The sequence below is a fragment of the Microcebus murinus genome, chromosome 18 (assembly GCF_040939455.1).
Source record: "Microcebus murinus isolate Inina chromosome 18, M.murinus_Inina_mat1.0, whole genome shotgun sequence".
In the NCBI taxonomy this organism is placed as follows: domain Eukaryota; kingdom Metazoa; phylum Chordata; class Mammalia; order Primates; family Cheirogaleidae; genus Microcebus; species Microcebus murinus.
The window spans coordinates 47,168,453-47,185,817 of record NC_134121.1 but is presented as its reverse complement, the minus strand read 5'-3'; the positions used below and the strand labels follow the sequence as shown (position 1 = coordinate 47,185,817).

The window sequence follows — 17,365 nt, the reverse complement described above, 5'->3', positions numbered from 1 at the left end:
GAGCGAGTGCTGCCCCTGTCCAGGGGCACAGCTCTGCGTGTGGACTCGGGCTGAGTTTCTGACAAGGTTATGGAAATGGAAGAAAGGCCTGGAGCAAGTCCAGCTAAAGGGCCACGGAGTCCTGGAGACAGAGGACAAGAGGAGGCATTCCCAGACGATGGCACCATGGCACTGGGTGAGCTGACTTGCTTTCACTCGCCGGCGCCGGCCTCGCTTCGGGGTGAGCCGGAAGCTGGAGGCGGCGATATCTCTGACACCCCTGGACCCCAGCGAGGGACGTGCTCGGAAACACTGAAGGAGGGAGGGAGGGCAGAGGTTGGACGTCCGGTCACTAATGGCCTCTCTGTGCCCCTGGGGAGCATTTCACACGGAACCACGAGGACTCCATGCTTGCCAGCAAGGCAGGACCCCGCAGTGGGACAGCCGCACTGTGACCCGAATGGATGACAGTGGGAAGTGTCACTAGAACACCAAGGTACAGAAAATAGGATGCTCCAAAGCAAGGTGCCAAACTAAGGTCCTGTTGTCAAGCCAGCAGCTGAGAAAACGTTCTCCCAACTGTAAAACCTCCTGCGGCACAGGGTGTGAAGGGCAGGAGGGTGGAGTGGGGAGAGGGCCTTCGAGGCAGATGTCACTGGAGACAGTGGCCTGGGAGTTGTCTCCACGGCCACCTCCAACCTCAGCCCCAGCAGAAGGTTTCAAGGTACCACGTGGAGACCCTGGGTGTGCGTCCCCTCTGCTGAGGGATCTGGTGGACCAATGCTGTCAGGGCCCCAGCGGGAACAGCAGAGGACGGGGGGCAGGCCAGCCCTGCTTTGGGGCAGAGCAAAGGAGTGTGGCTGCAGCCCTGCAGCAGCCTGTGCGCCCACACTTTGCTCGCCGACGTGTTCCTGTGGCCCCGACGTGTTCCTGTGGCCCCGATGTGGTCAGATCGTGTGTAACAGGCCGCCAGCAGCAGCGAGCTGACCTCGGCAGGATGAAGCCGGAGCTAGAGTCTCAGATCCCAAGGGGCCAAGGAGAGAGGACGTGTCTGCCAGAATCCAGCGCAGGGGGCTCTCCGGGGAAGGAGAGCTGGGCATGGGGGCGGGGGAGAGTCTGGAAGAATTCAAACAAGGTCCCCATGAGAGAGAGTCTCCCTGAAACCTCTCCGGGGGTGGGAAGCAGCTCACATCAGCGCCAGCCCAGGAAGGACCCTCTTGCCGCGCCCACCGAGTCCAGGGCGCCCCGCCAGCCCCAAGGGCACGGCTGCAGCTCTGAATGGAGGGAGGGCTCTGACTGTCACGTGGCACTGGCCGCTCTAATTAGCACTTGCAGACTGTGTTTGGCCACTATGGAGACGAAAGTGCATTCATTGACTTTGGAATGATGGAAATGCCAAGAGTTGGCTGAGTTTTCATCCCAGGCAGGGGACGAACTTCCCTCACTGAAAAAACTAGGAAGGGACAGCGGGAGATAAGACCAAGTCACCCGAGATCTCACCCGTGAGTTGTTCTCAACCTTCAAACGTCCCTCACACTCTGCCCAGCTTGGAGAACGTGCCCTGCACCCATCCCGGAAGATGTCACTGTTGATCAACTCGCAAAGCAGAAGTGCACTTGGGTGGCATGGGGGGGGTGCTGCTCGCCTGCGGTGGCGCTTTCAGCACACAGAGCCCGAGACAGAGCTGCAGGCGTCCCCGATGGCTGCCGGGAGCTCCGTGGTTAGAAAGGAAAGCAAAGCTCCTGCCTGGGGGCATCCTCCCTGCTCTCCACCGCTGGTGCCACCCTGTCTAGGGCTCTTCTGCATTTCTTTTTTTATTTTTCTAATTTATCATAGAACAGGCAAAGGAATCTTCTGCATTTCTTGTTGGGCAAATGGGCACCAAACCAACGGTGGGAGTCTTTACGTAAGCGCAGTGACGAGGACATGAAGGACATGACACTGAGAGCTCCAGGCTGCGAGGGCGCCTCCTGGGCCCCGGGCGATGGGCAGCACTCAGGGGACTCTGCAGCCTCGAGGCCTGTCGGACCGACCCGTCACTCATGTTGACGGGACACTCCCCTAGTGCTCCTTCTACATAGGAACGTTTGGAAGAGCGACGCAGTCCTGGAAGCGGATGCAGGATCACACATTTCTGAAGTTTTCCGCCCGGCCCAGTAGGATCCTCAGAAGGGGTGGCTCAGCCATCCGACCCTGCTGTGCACTCGGCTGCTCCCAGGGGAGAGCCACCCCCTGGGAGGGGACCCTGACGCCGGGCAGAGTCCGGGCGGAGTGTGGACTGACCTCAGGTGGGAAGAAGGCAGGGCTCTGCCTCTGCCGCCTCGGAAAGCCCTACAGAGAACTCTCTGGAGCCGATGTGCTGACTCAGGCGGGAACAGGAGCGTCTAGAAGGAATCGGAAGGTCCTAAGCCCTGGGAGGCTGGCAGGCAGCCACAGAAGCAACAGGGCACCGAGGCACCGAGCTCCTAACAGCCCAAGATTCCCAGAAGCCGCCTCTGCCCACAGTCCTGCCTCGCAGGAGGACGAGGCGGAGCAGCCCGCTCCTGCAGCAGGTCGGCTGGGCACCCGCGGGGCCTTCATGGCCCGGTGGCTGGGGAGCACCCTCACCTGTGGTTCCTTCTGGGATCTCCGTGCGGGGCTGGGCGGCAGCCTGCTCGCCAGGGGCTCTCTCACCCACTAAGGGCGCTGTCACGTCTGGAAACCACCAAGAATCGCCTTAGAAGGGCCAGGACAGGCCGCGCGGAGCCCCTCGCCTCTGCTTGTTGTGCGGGGAGCAGCGCAGGGAGGGGCAGGAGGGGATCAGCCGCATGCAAGAAAGCAGCCCTGTAGGCAGGCCGGAGCCCAGCCCAGCCTCGCTCTGCAGCCACTGCGTCCCCAGGAAGCGTGTTCGCATGCCGTGAGCACACCAGCTCCCAACGCCCATCTGCCGGGGGAGCCAGCAGCCCCGCGTCGCTGCAGGGAAGGGGACCCTCAGCACGGTCCCAGGAGTTTTTAAAGAAGAAATATTGAAAACCAGGTGATTGTTCACTGCAGTTTGATCCTTAAGGCAGTGCAGGAGGCTGGGACTGGGACTAAGACAGTGAGGGACTCTGAGGTTAGGGCCTGTGGTTTTGCTGTCAGGCTTTGGGCAAGTCCTTGGTCCTTTTTGATTGGTCTCCTCATCTGTAAACGGGGAGTGTCATCTCTAGGTGATCTCTGAGATTTCTTCCAGCTCTTACCCCTGTTCCCGGGCCCATGACCCACCATTAAGAAGTGCCGAGTCCCCTGCACGGCAGTAGCCAGGCCCAGACCTGCGGGTACCTGACACTGCATGGCCGGAGGGAGAGATCTGCCAGCAGGGGCTGCTGTCAATCTCTCATCAAGATGAACACTTCCAAACCAGCGAGCCTCCCCGAGCAAGGCCCTGGCACACTCCCAGGCCATTCCGGGCAGACATAAGGAGCTGTCAGCTTTGAAGGCTTTCCAAGAGCCTAAGTAAGCTTAGTCCAATGAAGGACGTTTTAATTGTGGTTGTCTCAAGTGCAGGCAGAGCAGCTGGGCAGAGCCCAGCCCAGCAGGGCTCCCTTCCCTGCGGCTCAGAGCCAAGGCCCCGGGCCCGACACACGCATGGGGTCCAGAGCGTGGCAAGACTTGGTTGGGAGATTCTTCCAGAATCACGTTGATGGAGCCACGGAAGCCAAAGTTTTAGGCTGGCATGAGGTCTGGCTTAGTGTTTCAGGACTTTCTCAGGGTGGCAGGCGATTTGCAAAACTGTCCTGACAAGACAAGCAGGAAATGTATTGCATCACTGGCTCTAAGCAGGAGAATTTGGCCTGGATATTGTCCCCACTAGGCTAAGAACCTCGGGGGTAAGGGCCACGCCTGCCGCATCCTCCAAAGATGCACCATTATACCAAGCACGGGCAGGCACTCGGCGGCCGCTTTCCGAATTAACCCAAAGGTGGACGCTTGGGGAGACACTGGGCGAGGCTCTCAGCCCGAGACAGATGTAACACCCCAAATAGCGCGCGGGCCTGGAGAAGTGGTGAGGATGGAACCTTGAACCTCCTCAGGAAGAATGGGGAGGTGGAGGGGCAGATACTGTAGACAAATGACTCAAAAGCCATTCTCAGTGCCCTTTTCCCTTGATTTCTTCTACTAAAGAGGCTGACAACAAAATACCCAATGTCCCAGCTTCCCTTGCGGTTGGGGTGGCCATAAGACCCACTTCTGGCCAATGAGACATAAGGGGAAGTCTGCCACTTACAAGAAAACTCTTGCTTTCCTAATAAAAAGAGAACACATTTGGTTTCAGGGCCCTTTTGGCCACTCTGCTTTGCTACTTGTTCTTGCTTAGAAGGCAGATGTGATGCCTGGAAGTGCAACAGCCACTTTGCAACCACGAGGCAGCAATGCAACCACTAAGGACGCCAAGATCAAGTTAGAAGAGCACCAATGACACTGGGGAGCTGCTGCCTGTCTTGCTATGTGAGACAAATAGACCTCCTCGTGGATATGACACAGTTTAGCTGGGTTTTCTGTTTCCTGCAGCCAAATGCAGTCTTGACTGACACAGGCAGGAAGCAAGAGAAGGTGGTCAAAACCAGGGCTGAGGAGCACGTCAGGAAATACACGAGGTACTTTACAGCCACTGAGATACCAAATGTCTGGAGAGGACAAGTTTAAAGAAGGGCTGGAACAAACACTGTGGCCAAAGTCCAGATGCCCAGACCACCTGCCCCCAAAGGAAGGAGGATACTAAACCAAGATCTGTCCCGAGGGGCGGGCTTGGAGGTGTACACTGACCTGCCCTCCCCAAATGGCTGCTCTGGGACCTGTCGGCCCCGTGGAAGGAGAGCGGGCTGGGGGCTTCTGAAGGGGTGAAGGACAGTCAACATGCACAGGGGCGTCGTGGAGCCGTGCGCAGAGCACACCCGTGATGGAGGCGCTCACACCTGGCACCAGGCGTGGCTCCCGCGAGTCCTGCAAAGCCCTGAGCGAGCGCATGTCTCAGCCGGAGGGGAGGGAGCAGGGCCGAGGGCGGCTCAAAGCATGGCTAAGCGGGTGGCGGAGGAGGGAGCCCCACCTTCGGCCGTGGGGGTGCTCTTAGCATCAGAGGTTTCAGAGCCGGGTTCCTCAGATCCGTCATCAGCGGGGGTCTGCGGGGAAGACTCTGGAACACACACAAGGAGCCCCTCAGAACGGCTGCCTCTCCCTGCCCCCCGAACCGCAGGAGGTACTTGGGAGCAGTGTCTTTTGGAGCTGAAACTCCCTCAGCGTGGAAGCCAGACGGGTGGAACGTGGCCTCATGATAAAGCCACAAAGGGGACCAATCGCGCCCCCACATCTGCACGGCGGTGCCCCACACCAGGGTCCCCGGGCGAGGACGCAGGTGACGTGTGTTTGCTCCTGGGTGGGAGGAGAGATCGCCTCTTACCAGCGTGTGGGTCCAGCTGAGGAAAAGGCCCTTATAGTGACAAACGGGCAGCAGGGACCAGACAGCAGGGACACACGTGAACCTTCTGCTCTGTCGTTGCTATTAATGACGACAAGTCATCGCCTGGGAAAACATTCGAGAGCCAACTCCTCCTTTGGACAAGGACCGGCCCAGGGCAGGCACAGTGCGTGCTTCTACCCGGACATTTGGTGCGTCTGGACCTTACCCGGCTCCTCTCATAGAAAGATCGCCAAGGACTGCTGAATCAGCTGTGAGTTACAGTTGAAATGTGGGCCATGGGACCTACAAGAAAACTGTCCTTTCAGAATCCAAAGCCAGGTAACAGAGGCCCAAATGACCACAGTGGGTGACAGTCACACCCTCCAGCATGAATGACCTTGGTAAGAAGGCTTTTGTTGGCTTAACAGAGAAGAGGAAATCCACCTCCTCCTCCTGGCAGGACTGGACTGTGCCCTCCCCTGTGGCACCTTGGCCACCAGGAGTTAATCTACCCTGGTCATTTTACTGGCTTATCTGTGCCCAGTTAAAAGGCCACATCATCCAGCCTCCTGGGCAGGCAGGGGTGGCCGATGAGATGCCAGGGGACATCATTGGAAAGGATGTCCAGGAAAACATCTGGATGGGAGGAGCTCAGCTGGGAGGCGTTCCCTGTGCCCTGCCCCTTCCCTCTGGCCTTTCTGAACCAGGAGACACGTTGAGGGTGGAAGCCACGTGCTCAGGAGGGTGGTTCTTTTCAGCTCACCAGCCGTACAAAACAGGCTGGGGACCCGATGTGGCCTGCATACTGTGCTGAGCCTTGGTTTAAGGAATGGCTCTTGGCCCTGGCTGGATGAAAGGAGGAAGGGAAGGGTGTGTACAGGCCACAGGGCCGCTGTTGCAAAACCAAGGTTTATGGCGAGGAGGTCTGGATTGGGTGGAAACGGGTGAGGTCCACAGGTGCTTAGAGTGTCATGGGAAGAACTGGCCAAGGTCACGAAGGACTAGTTGCTGGTACTGCCAACAGCAGCAGAGAAACCAGGAATGGGGCAACTGAGCTTGGTTTTGACTTGTTAGGTTTTGGGGGTGGCTTGAGCATTCAGGAGAGACGTCCCTTGGGCAACAGGGAGGCTCTGGTGGACTCAGAAGAAGCCACTCCACCTGGGGTAGGGGCAACCCTAGTGTCAGTCTCAGGATGGGGGCACGAAGAAGATTGAGAGGATGGAAAGAAAAGGCAACTGGAGTTCAGGTGCACTGTGAGATCAGACACCCCATTCGACTCTTCGTGGAAACACCAGCCCTGACACCCAGCCCTGGCTGTGCCCATCCCACCACAGAACTGCCAACTCTAAACAAGCTTGCAGCACACACACAGCTCCTTGGGCCTGGGCTTACAAAAACCTGCAAAGAGCCTCAAGATGGCTTTGGACAAATGGTGAGGCAGCCTCATGCAGACTGTCTTCTGGGTTTTGTTATCATTAACCACCCTAGATCGCGGGACACAGGGGAATATATGGGGTAATGGTGCCCTTCTCCCAATCTGTCCCCTGAGCCTGACAGCCTCATCATTTGTGTTATTCCTGTTAAACTCCTTGGAGGGAGGGAAGAAAGGGGGAAGAAGCCTCTTTGGAATATCTTATCTGGAAGGTGTAACAAGTTAACCCATCAACACCTTTTAATTCATTAGTAACCAGCTTTCACCCACTTTGCAGCCCTCTTGGACAGCATCCAACTGTTTCAACTTCTAGCAACCTCTTAGATACTCTTTATTCTGGTATTTAACATGTGGTTTCTTGTCATTATTCAAAATAGTGTTCTGTCGCTTATTTAAAATATTGCTAGCAAAGTGACACCTTCTGCCAAGTCAAACCTGCCACTCCCTACATAAAAACAGCTCGCTCTAAACCCTCAGTAGCAAGAATTAATTCGATGAGAGCTATGAAAACCTCTTAGGTATCGCTTGCTTTTGTGGGAAGCATATTCTTTGGATAAGCAAATTATTTTCAAGCTCTTGCCTTTCACAGCAATTTTAAAGAAGGAAGGTTAGCAATTTAAAATCTGCATTAGAACAGTTTTAGAATTATAGAAAATTTGCGAAGACAGTACAGAGAGTGTACCCTACTCCCAGTTTCTCCTGTTGTTAACATCTTACATTATTACAGGACAGTTGTTGTAACATAATATTTAGGTTATTAAGTACGAAATGTCTGATTTCCTTAAATACTAAGTTTGACAGTTGATATCTCTGACATTTCACTTTGACATTTCTTGTTTTATTTTAATTATTAAGGTACACCCTCAGTCTTACAAACCCACATTTTGGCTTATGATTATCTTTCAAATTTTTTTTAGAGCAATTTTTGTGAAACCATGGATGAGTCAAAAAATTGTATTATTTTCAAATATGAGTTCTATCGTGGAACTAATACAGCACAGAAAGCTTGAAATATCAATGGAGTGTTTAGGAAGGATGTGGCTTATGTATGTTGATGGTTTGAGAAGTTCCGCTCTGGTCAGCTTAATCTTGAAGATGAGCCAAGTGGGCAACCTGAGACCAAGGTGGATAATGATGAGCTGAAAGCTGTAGCGGAAGCGAGTCCATCTCAACCTAAGCATGAGTTAGCAGCAAGGTTTGACGTTACTATTTCCAACAATGTTGGGCCATTTGAAACAAGTCAGCAAGGTAAAGAAGCTGGATAGATGGGTTCTGCAGGAATTAAATGAGCGTCAGAAGGGAAATCGTCTGGAAGCTTGCCTTTCTTTGCTGTCATGACATAAAGGCAAACTATTTCTACACTGTATTATTAATGTGTGACAAAAAATGGACTCTTTTTGACAATCTCAAGCATTTGGCACAATGGTTGGATGAAGATGAAGTGCTGAAACACAATCCAAAACCCAATGTTCATCAGAAAAAGCTAATAGTGTCTGTTAAGTGGTCCAGCACTGATGTTATCCACTACAGCTTCATGAAACCTGGTCAATGGATTACAGGGGATGTCTACTGCAACAGAGTGAACAAAATGATGAGGATGCTTGTGATTAAGCAGCCAAGATTGGTCAACAGAGACAGGCAAATCCTCTTGCAAGAAAACCCTTGACCACGTGTCCCACAAACAACATTGCTGAAACTACAGCAGCTGGATTTGGAAACTCTCTGTCATCCACCATATTCACCTGACTTTGCACCAACTGACCACCACTTCTTCCAGGCTTTGGACCACTTCTTGCAAGGAAAAATATTCCACTCTCAACAAGCTGTGGGACATGCCTTTCGAGATTTCAACACCACTTACTCTCCAGGCTTCTTCGTTGTTGGCATAAACAAGCTACCGTTAAGATGGCAAAACTGTGTTGACAGTTTAGGTGCACACTTTGATTAATTGTACTGCTTCTTGTTTGAGATATAAGAAACTACACTTTTGATTCAAAATCGGACATTTCATATTTAATGACCTAAATTTTTATATATATATATCTCTATATACTTAATTTTTAAACCAGGCTGCTCTGCCTCTAAATACAATGTCATTTTTCATGGGCACAATTCATGTGAGGCAGGATTCGATATGTTGTGATTCTAACTTAGATTCCACCCACAGGAGTCTAGAGAAGAAACTCCTTTGTCATCTGTAAAGGGGAAGTGACCTGCCCTCATGGGCTGCTGTGAGCATCACCTGAGACCTCTGGGGGCAAAAGCCCTTTGCTAACAGTAGAGTTGTACGAAAATCCCTGAATTATCATTTGAAGGTAGTTCTCTTATAAGTAGGGTGGCCATCTACTTTACCACCTGAACCGGGACACTTGAAAGTGAAAACGCTACTAACAGCGATGCAGAACAGACATGCTGGACAGGTGTGCTCTGTCCCGCACACCTGGTGAGGGGGGTCTTGGGGTCTTTGTCAGGAGAAGAGGCAAAACCTGGCCCCCAACCCCAATCTCCCCCAGCAGCACCACCCTGCCCGGATGCGGCTGGTTTTTCGGAAGGCTAATAAGCTTTGGGGTTGAGGGCTTGGGGGTGCCACCCCTCCTTCACACACCCTGGGCACAGTGGGGGGCAGCAGGCAGAAGAGACCTGTGGGGGGAGGAGGAAGGGAGGTGAAGGGAGGAGGGGAGAGGGAAAGAGATTGCAGGGTGGAGGGGACCCAGGGAGGAAGGGACTGAGCAGGATTTAAAGGAGAAAGCAGATTTCCTAACTCGGCCTCCCAGCGGGGTTCTGCGGGGAGCTGAAACTCCAGCTACTACATGGAGGCAGCTCATCTCCATCCCCACGCGCTGACTGGCCCCAGGCAGGGAGGCTGGGCTGGATCCCTGTTTCCCCCACTCCCCTCTCCCCAAGCCTCTAGGGCCCCTGAGCACCACCCTCCACGCACAGTGTGCTGTATCCTCCTAAACCTCCCTCTGACACCCTGCACCACTTTTCAGATTCCCAAGTTCCTCTTCATCCGACACCTTCCCTGTGTCAACAGACAGAAATGAGCCTTTGCATGCAGGACAGCTGGTGGTCCCGGCTTCCCACTCCCAGGGGCTGCCCGGTGACCCCACCTCCAGGGGTCTTCCTGGATAGGCAGACGCACCCAGCAGAGGTCGTCCCCCACCTTGGAGCTCTGCGACTTCTAGTCACTACCCCACCGCCTGGGCTGCAAAGTGTTTTGTTATTTGTAGCACTAAAAGAGAAAAGTAGACTGTTTGCCACTTTTTCTCCTTAGCAACGGGTCTGGAGGCGGGGACCAAGTCCTTGCACTGGGTGGCCTCGTGGGCTGCTCCTGGAGCACCAGCCGCCAGCAACCCCCGTGGGGAGAACAGCTCCTTGTAACACAACCCAGCACCCTGGGCCAGCGTGGTGCTCCCGGGGGCGAGTGAGGGGCCGTGCGTGCCCCGTGGGGCTCCCTGAGCACAGCAGCAGTGGAATGGAACACACTCATTTGCAAGGGGAGGGGACAAGGCCACGTCCATCTGGCCAAAAGACCTTATAGAATATTTACAAGTGGAAGCAGTTTACTAATATGGATATAGTGAGAATCCCAGAGCTAACCCACTCTTGCCCAGTAGTAAGCTTACTCACGTGGCAAACTCTTTTGGAAAGGTAAATTTCAAATAGCCTCACCTTTTGAGTTATTTTGGCCCATTCACATTAATGACGTTTCACTGTATTGACAATCTAAGACAATAAGGTATTTTGAACTCCGTTACAAATCTGCATACAAACCCCGTCCTGCCAGCCCTTGCCAAAGCAAGTGGGCTGTCATCCGCGGGCCTGCTGTGCGGTCAACTAACCTTTCAGGCCGTGGTCTGTGTCGCCCTCCTGGTCTTGCAGCAGGGTGTAGTCACCCTGATCTTTCCTGTCCCCCAGCCCGTACGTCTCGGCATGATCTTCCATCACGTCGAACTCCTGGCGCGGCTCAGCCATCCTGGTCACGGCTCACCTGGGGAAAGAAGGGAGGGGTGAGTTCCAAGGAATGGCGGGGTGGAATGGGGGGCAGGGGGAACGGAGGTGCCCTGGGTCACGGCAGGTGGATCTCACCCACTCCCCTCTCTGAACAGTCGGACGCCCAGCCGCAGCCTGCACTCCGTATCCCGGCCAAAGCGATATTTATGTTCTGTGCACGTTTAATTCACCAACATCACATAGGTTCACGTTCAACACCACCGGGTGGGGCAGGTTTGGTGGGCCTGACTTATTAGTCCCAGCTTTCTTTTCTTTCCACGTCATTAAAAAATAAATGCTGCTGACAAGTAGTTTATTTGTTTATTTATTTATTTATTTTGAGACAGAGTCTCACATTGTTGTCCAGGCTAGAGTGAGTGCTGTGGCGTCAGCCTAGCTCACAGCAACCTCAAACTCCTGGGCTCAAGCAATCCTCCTGCCTCAGCCTCCCGAGTAGCTGGGACTACAGGCATGCGCCACCATGCCCGGCTAATTTTTTCCTATATATATTAGTTGGCCAATTAGTTTCTTTCTATTTATAGTAGAGACGGGGGTCTCGCTCTTGCTCAGGCTGGTTTTGAACTCCTGACCTCGAGCAATCTGCCTGCCTTGGCCTCCTAGAGTGCTAGGATTACAGGCGTGGCTACCGCGCTGGCCTATTTGTTTTTTTTTTAAACGCGAGGGTAGGACCAGACAGGAGAGGGGAGGCACCAGCAAGGCAGTTCTCCTCAGGAAAACCAGGCACGGAGGAGCAAAGGGATTATTCGATCAGATGGCAACTGGTGTCCAAAGCAAATCCTGACCCACCGGGGGTGTCCTGACTCCCCCAGCCCCAAGCCCGCTGGCCCCCTGGAGTCAGGCTGTGGCCTCCGCTCGCCTCACCTGCACCCACCAGGTCCCTCAGGTGCGCATTCCAGGGTGACTCTCCCAGGGGGCCAAGAAGTGCCACAAGAGGCCAGGAATGGGTGTGAGGCTTTGGACCTGAACAACAACATGCACTCTTTCCCCGGCACCCCCATCTGGGGACATTGCCGCAGCTCCACAGAGCCCACGGGAAACCACATCCACGCAGGCCTTCTTTTGTTTTGAGACAAGAGACTCTCTCTGTCACCTAGGCTAGAGTGCCGTGGCGTCAGCCTAGCTCACAGCAACCTCAAACTCCTGGGCTCAAGGGATCCTCCTGCCTCAGCCTCCCGAGTAACTGGGACTACAGGTACGTGCCACCACACCTGGCTAATTTGTTTATTTTTTGGAGAGACAGGTCTCACTATCTTGTCCAGAATTACATAAAAGGTAGGGGCTGGGAAGCCTGGGAAGGCCGGCCGTGGAGGTGACACGGCAGAGGGCACAGCAGCAGCTGGACACAGGTGGGTTCTGTTTCGAGACGATCTCTGCTCCAGGGAAGAATCCCACCCCCAACTGCACTTTACAAACCGGCGACTCATTTGCGTTAATAAGCTCTAGAAAATGTATTCTCCTGCCCTACTTAACTTTCATTATAATTTGAACTTTTTTTTAATGAATCTTAATTTTTTTTTTTTTTAATTTTTTTAGACAGAGTCTCGCTTTGTTGCCCAGGCTAGAGTGAGTGCCATGGCGTCAGCCTAGCTCACAGCAACCTCAAACTCCTGGGCTCCAGTGATCCTTCTGCCTCAGCCTCCCGGGTAGCTGGGACTACAGGCATGCGCCACCATGCCCGGCTAATTTTTTTTATATATATATCAGTTGGCCAATTAATTTCTTTCTATTTATAGTAGAGACGGGGTCTCGCTCTTGCTCAGGCTGGTTTTGAACTCCTGATCTTGAGCAATCCGCCCGCCTCGGCCTCCCAAGAGCTAGGATTACAGGCGTGAGCCACAGCGATGAATCTTAATTTTTAATGGGCTTTTCAAAGGAGAGGTATTCCCCTTCAGCTTCAGGTCAGGGGTCAGCAAATGTTTCCCTCGAAGGGCCAGACAGTAAGTGTTTGAGGCTTCGAGGGCCACGTGGTCCCCGCGGAAGCCATTCTGTGCTGTGGCTGTCGCGGGAACGCGGCCATTGCTGATGAATGAGCAGCCCGGCTGTAGACACTGGAATTAGAATTTCATACAGTTTCCACTTGTCATGAAATATCGTTCTTATTTTTTGTTTTTATTTTTCTAATCATTTGAAAATGTAAAAGCCATTCTTAGCTCAAGGAAGGCTCCTTCCTCGGGTGTCTCCAGTATTTCTTCAACAGTAACAACAACAAAAAAATCTGTAAATAAGTCTCAGCAAGAATTATTGCGTGTTCTGGTCACCCCCTATATTCTCAGTGTGGATTTCTGCACTTCATATTGGGTTTTCTTCAGCTGCTTCTGGAGGTTTCCATAGGTTCCAAGCCAGGAGTAGGAGAATCAAGGGTCATTTCCAGGACTTGGGGCAGTGCCCTGCTTTTCTGGGGCCAGCGGATGTTCTTCCAGGCTGTGTTTGGCTGGGACTGCTGCATTCAGCCCCAGGGAGCACGTGACAGGGCAAGGAGTCTCACCACCCTGGTTTCTAACAATCCCTCTGCCCCCCCCTCCCTCCCACCCCCCTCCACCCCTGCAGGGTGGAGAGAGTCAGATGCATCACTAGGAAGCTGATGAATTACAGAGGCTGATGCAGAAATGGAATCATCCTTCCAAATGCAGGCTACTATTTACTATGCAAAATAAACAAGCTGTGCCTCTCAGAGACCAATATTTTCCTTTGAGGAAAAACAGTGGGATTTGTGGGAAGAACTCTCTAGGCAGGGAGGCTCACTCCCACCGGATCCTGGGACAGTGAACGCCCTTAGGTTCATGGACCTTCTGATTAGACTCATGCAAGAGTCCTAACAGTCGAGCTGGCTGGGCCAGGTCCCCTGCCCTGTGCTCATGTTTTGGAACCTGCAGATCATGCGAAGAAAGGCAAGCCCATGTTCTGCAGCAGCCATGAGGATCTACCTGACACAGGCAGAAGGCAGAACCCAGAAAGAACACGTCCCTGGAAAGCAAAATGAAATGACTTTTCTTAGTCTTATGACGGACATCGGCGGAGTGTGAGCATGCCGCCTCTTGGGGGCGGGCCCTGCCTGGGTCACGTAGGGCTGCAGCCCCGGGCCTGCAACGGGACGTGCTCCCCGGCACCTGCCAAAGAAGGGGCGCTCGCTCTGTGTGGGCATCTTGCAGGCATCTCAGTGAGCCCGCTGCAATCCTCTGAGGTAGTTGTCGCCATTGTCATCGTCATCATCATCATAGATATTATGATTCCCGGGAATCTGGGAAGTCACCTGCCCCAGGTCACAAGCCAGTATGAGGCAGGGCCAGAATGCCAAGCCTGTGTCCTGCATGGTGACACTCAGCTGCCCTTCCCTGCCCGTTCTTTCACCCTGGACCAGAAAATGTTCCCCAACTTTCTGCCTGAGACGTTGGGGCGCAGGCCTATAGTGCGGAAGGAGCAGTGCCAGGACTTACACCCCTAGCTGGGTGACCAGCCACACCTCTCAACCTTGAGGCTCTTCTTCATCCCCCAAATCACTCGGTGGCCCCCAGCTCCCTTCCTGCACTGACATTGAGTGAGTCCATCGGGCCTGTGTCCTTAGGCTCGGGGGCCGAGGTCGGTGACAGGACAGCAAGAGGCTTCCAGCCCAGGCCTGTGTGGGAGGCAGGTGGGCCCGGCTCCCCGGCCAAGGGTCTGCACTCTCAGCCCTGCCTCCGTCTTGCCCCACGCCTTCTGACCCCTGCTGCCCTCCTCAAGGGCCAAGGGCAGGATGAACGGGACAAAGGACATCTAAGCCAACGGACAGATGGCACAGCCGTGCCTCCCGGCCCTGGGGCTCCTATGCAAAGACAGCGGATTGAAAAACACATACATAAGCTGCCCCTGAGGTGGCCCAGACCAGACATGTCATCACCCCACGGAGCCCTGTAATCTAAGTGAGACACACGGACAGGAAAATAAACATGCCAAAGCTGCTCTCCTCAAGCCACCTGCTTTCTTATTCTTCTAAATCCATCAGCCTCTCTCACTTCCGGACTCCTGTTTGCCCAGCGGTGACTCACAGGCAGTGGGGGCGCAGTGAGGAAGACGTTTCAGGGGAGGCACAAATGTCGAGGGAAGCCTGGAAACTAAGACAGGTTATTTCTGGGGGACCCTGGGGAACGTGTTGCCTCCTGATGAGAGAAAACAAGGACCAGAGGGTTGTGGAGTCTGTCCCTGTTGGTTTGTAGCTAAACCGAGGCACGGGGAGAGGAAGGGGCTTGCTGAGTCGCTCTGGGAGCCTGTTCCTTCTGGACTGCACCCCTGGCCCCCATCACGCCTTGCCCATGGGACAGACGGAGCCCGGGGACAGAGGGGAGCAGAGAAAGAAAAGTGCCTGCAGGGCTGAGAGATGGGAACCGAGAAGACAGTGCAGGGCAAGGGGAGCAGACGCAGGTGGGGAAGGGCATGAGGCGGGGGAGGGACGGACTCTGGGTCACGTCATGGCTGCCGCTACTCAGTTTTTGTTTTTGTTTTTTAATTTTTTTGATTGAGGCAAAATTCATGCAACATAAAATGAACGATTTTATTTAATTAGTTATTTTTTTGAGACAGGGTCTCACTCTGTTGCCTGGGCCAGAGCGCAATGCTGTCATCATAGTTCACAGCAACCTCAGACTCCTGGGCTCAAGCGATCCTCCTGCCTCAGCCTCCCCAGTGGCTGAGACCACAAATGTGGACCGTTCACCACGCCTGGCTGATTTTCTTTTCTTTTTAAAAAAATTTTTGTAGAGACGGGGGTCTCACTATGGTACTCAGGTTGGTACCAAACTCCTAGCCTCAAGTGATCTTCCCGCCTCGGCCTCCCAAAGTACTGGGGTTACAGGCATGAGCCACCACACCTGCTGGAAAACAAACCATTTTAAAGTGAACAATTCAGTGGCATTTAGTACATTCACGACATTGTGAGACCATCACCTCCATCTAGTTCCAAAACATTCTTGTTACCCCTAAAAGAAACGTTGCACCCATTTAGCAGTTGTTCCCATTCTCCCCTTCCCCAGTCCCTGGCAACCACTCATCTACTTTCTGTCACTGTGGGTTTGCCTATTCTGGATATTTCCCATAAATGGAGTCATACGACACGCCGCCTTTCGTGACTGGCTTCTTTCACAGAGCGTCGGGTTTCCAAGGTTCAGCCCTGTCACAGCCCAGGCAGGTACTCGCTCCTTGGGTAACAGTCCATTGTACCCATAGAGCACACGGGCTTATCTGTTATCCATTCATCCATCCATGGACACCACAGTCTTCTAATTAGTCAAAAGTTTGGGAACAAGATAATATGCGACTTTTTTTCTGAGAAAGGTGGAAATGGGGCCGGGGCAAAAGAAAGGTGTGTGCGTGAAGGAAGGAGCCTGAGGGGGCCCCAGACCCCCTCACCTTCTTCCATTTTGCCAAGGCTGCCCCTGCTGCCCAACCCCCCAGGCCTTCAGGGGTGCAGGGGTGTGTAGGGGAGACCCTGGGTCCCTCCTGCTCCCAAAGAATAGGGTCTTCCCAGGCTGAGGGACGGGCAGACTTTCTGCCTAGCAGAGATCTCGTCTTCCCTGATGCTCATCTGAAGGGGCGCCTTTGTTTTCTCATCTCCTCAGGCGGCCCTCTGAGGTGCCTGGGTGGACGAGGGAAGCCAGGATCCTCAGCCTCCTCAGAGGTGAGCTCTGAAGCGCCACTGGGGGACCCCGCTTGCTGTTTGGAATACGTCTGCCATTCTCCTGGGCACCTCTCCGTGACCGAGCATCTAGGCTCACGGCAAACCAGCCAGGGGGCAGGACCTGAGGGCTGACTCGCCCAAGCCCACCAAGCCCCAGGGACCCGATGCAAATCCCCTCTCCGGCCCTGCTGCCCTGGGGTGGGATTCCCGGAGGTGAACGGCCCTGGAGGTTGCTAAAAGAAAGCCCCAGCCTTTGCTCCACAACCATAAACGGCCTCCAAAACCATAAACGCAGGCCTCCAGCAGGGGCGCAGGTTTCCCCTGATCCCGGGCGGTTTCCTGCTGGAAGGAGGTGAAGACCAAATGGCCTTCCTCCACCTGTGCCACCCTTCCTATTCCTTCTCACCTTCTCACTGAAGGCAATATGGTTTGGGGATGAGTGAGTAATTCAGGTTCTAGAAAGTTCCTTGGGTGAGGGAGGGAGACCATCCCACACCCTTTGGGCAGTATTGGATAATTAATAGCATCTGTTTATTTGAGCCTGGAGGATGCACCCTTCACGGTCAGGGCCGTCACAGAGAGGACCTCTGCAATACAACAGCCCCCAGAGAAGGATTTATAAACTCGGGCTCAGAGAGCCTCAGTAACCTTTTTAGGGTCACACAGCTAGTAAGAGCAAGCAAGGTTTGAACTCTGATCTTTTGGTGTTAAAAACCACCTCAAAGCTACTGTATTATGCTGGCACCTCCCTGACTTGTGAGAGGGGAGTCCAAGGTCACCACCCAGTCCCGGGGGCAGTGAAGGGACAGCCCAGCCATGTCGGGAGGTCCTCGGCTGCCTGGCTCCCCCGGCCCCAAGCCTGGCGGGCGCAGTCCAG

The 17,365-nt window shown here is 53.9% G+C and overlaps 1 protein-coding gene across 9 annotated transcripts in view; it reads right to left on the bottom strand.

Annotated features, from left to right (window-relative positions):
* Positions 1 to 17,365, bottom strand: part of MAPT (microtubule associated protein tau) — a 95,230-nt gene that overhangs the window by 36,274 nt on the left and 41,591 nt on the right. For 6 of the 9 annotated variants that reach the window (XM_012751049.3, XM_075994654.1, XM_020281027.2 and 3 more), the window contains exons 2-4: positions 10,670 to 10,818; positions 5,045 to 5,131; positions 2,587 to 2,673 (exon numbers count right to left, since the gene is read on the bottom strand). In XM_012751049.3, the coding sequence (XP_012606503.2) occupies positions 2,587 to 2,673; positions 5,045 to 5,131; positions 10,670 to 10,802 (307 nt within the window). In that variant the 5' untranslated portion in view covers positions 10,803 to 10,818. The remainder of the gene's footprint in view (positions 1 to 2,586; positions 2,674 to 5,044; positions 5,132 to 10,669; positions 10,819 to 17,365) is intronic. The other 3 variants (XM_012751053.3, XM_012751060.3, XM_012751062.3) reach the window with 1 other exon arrangement.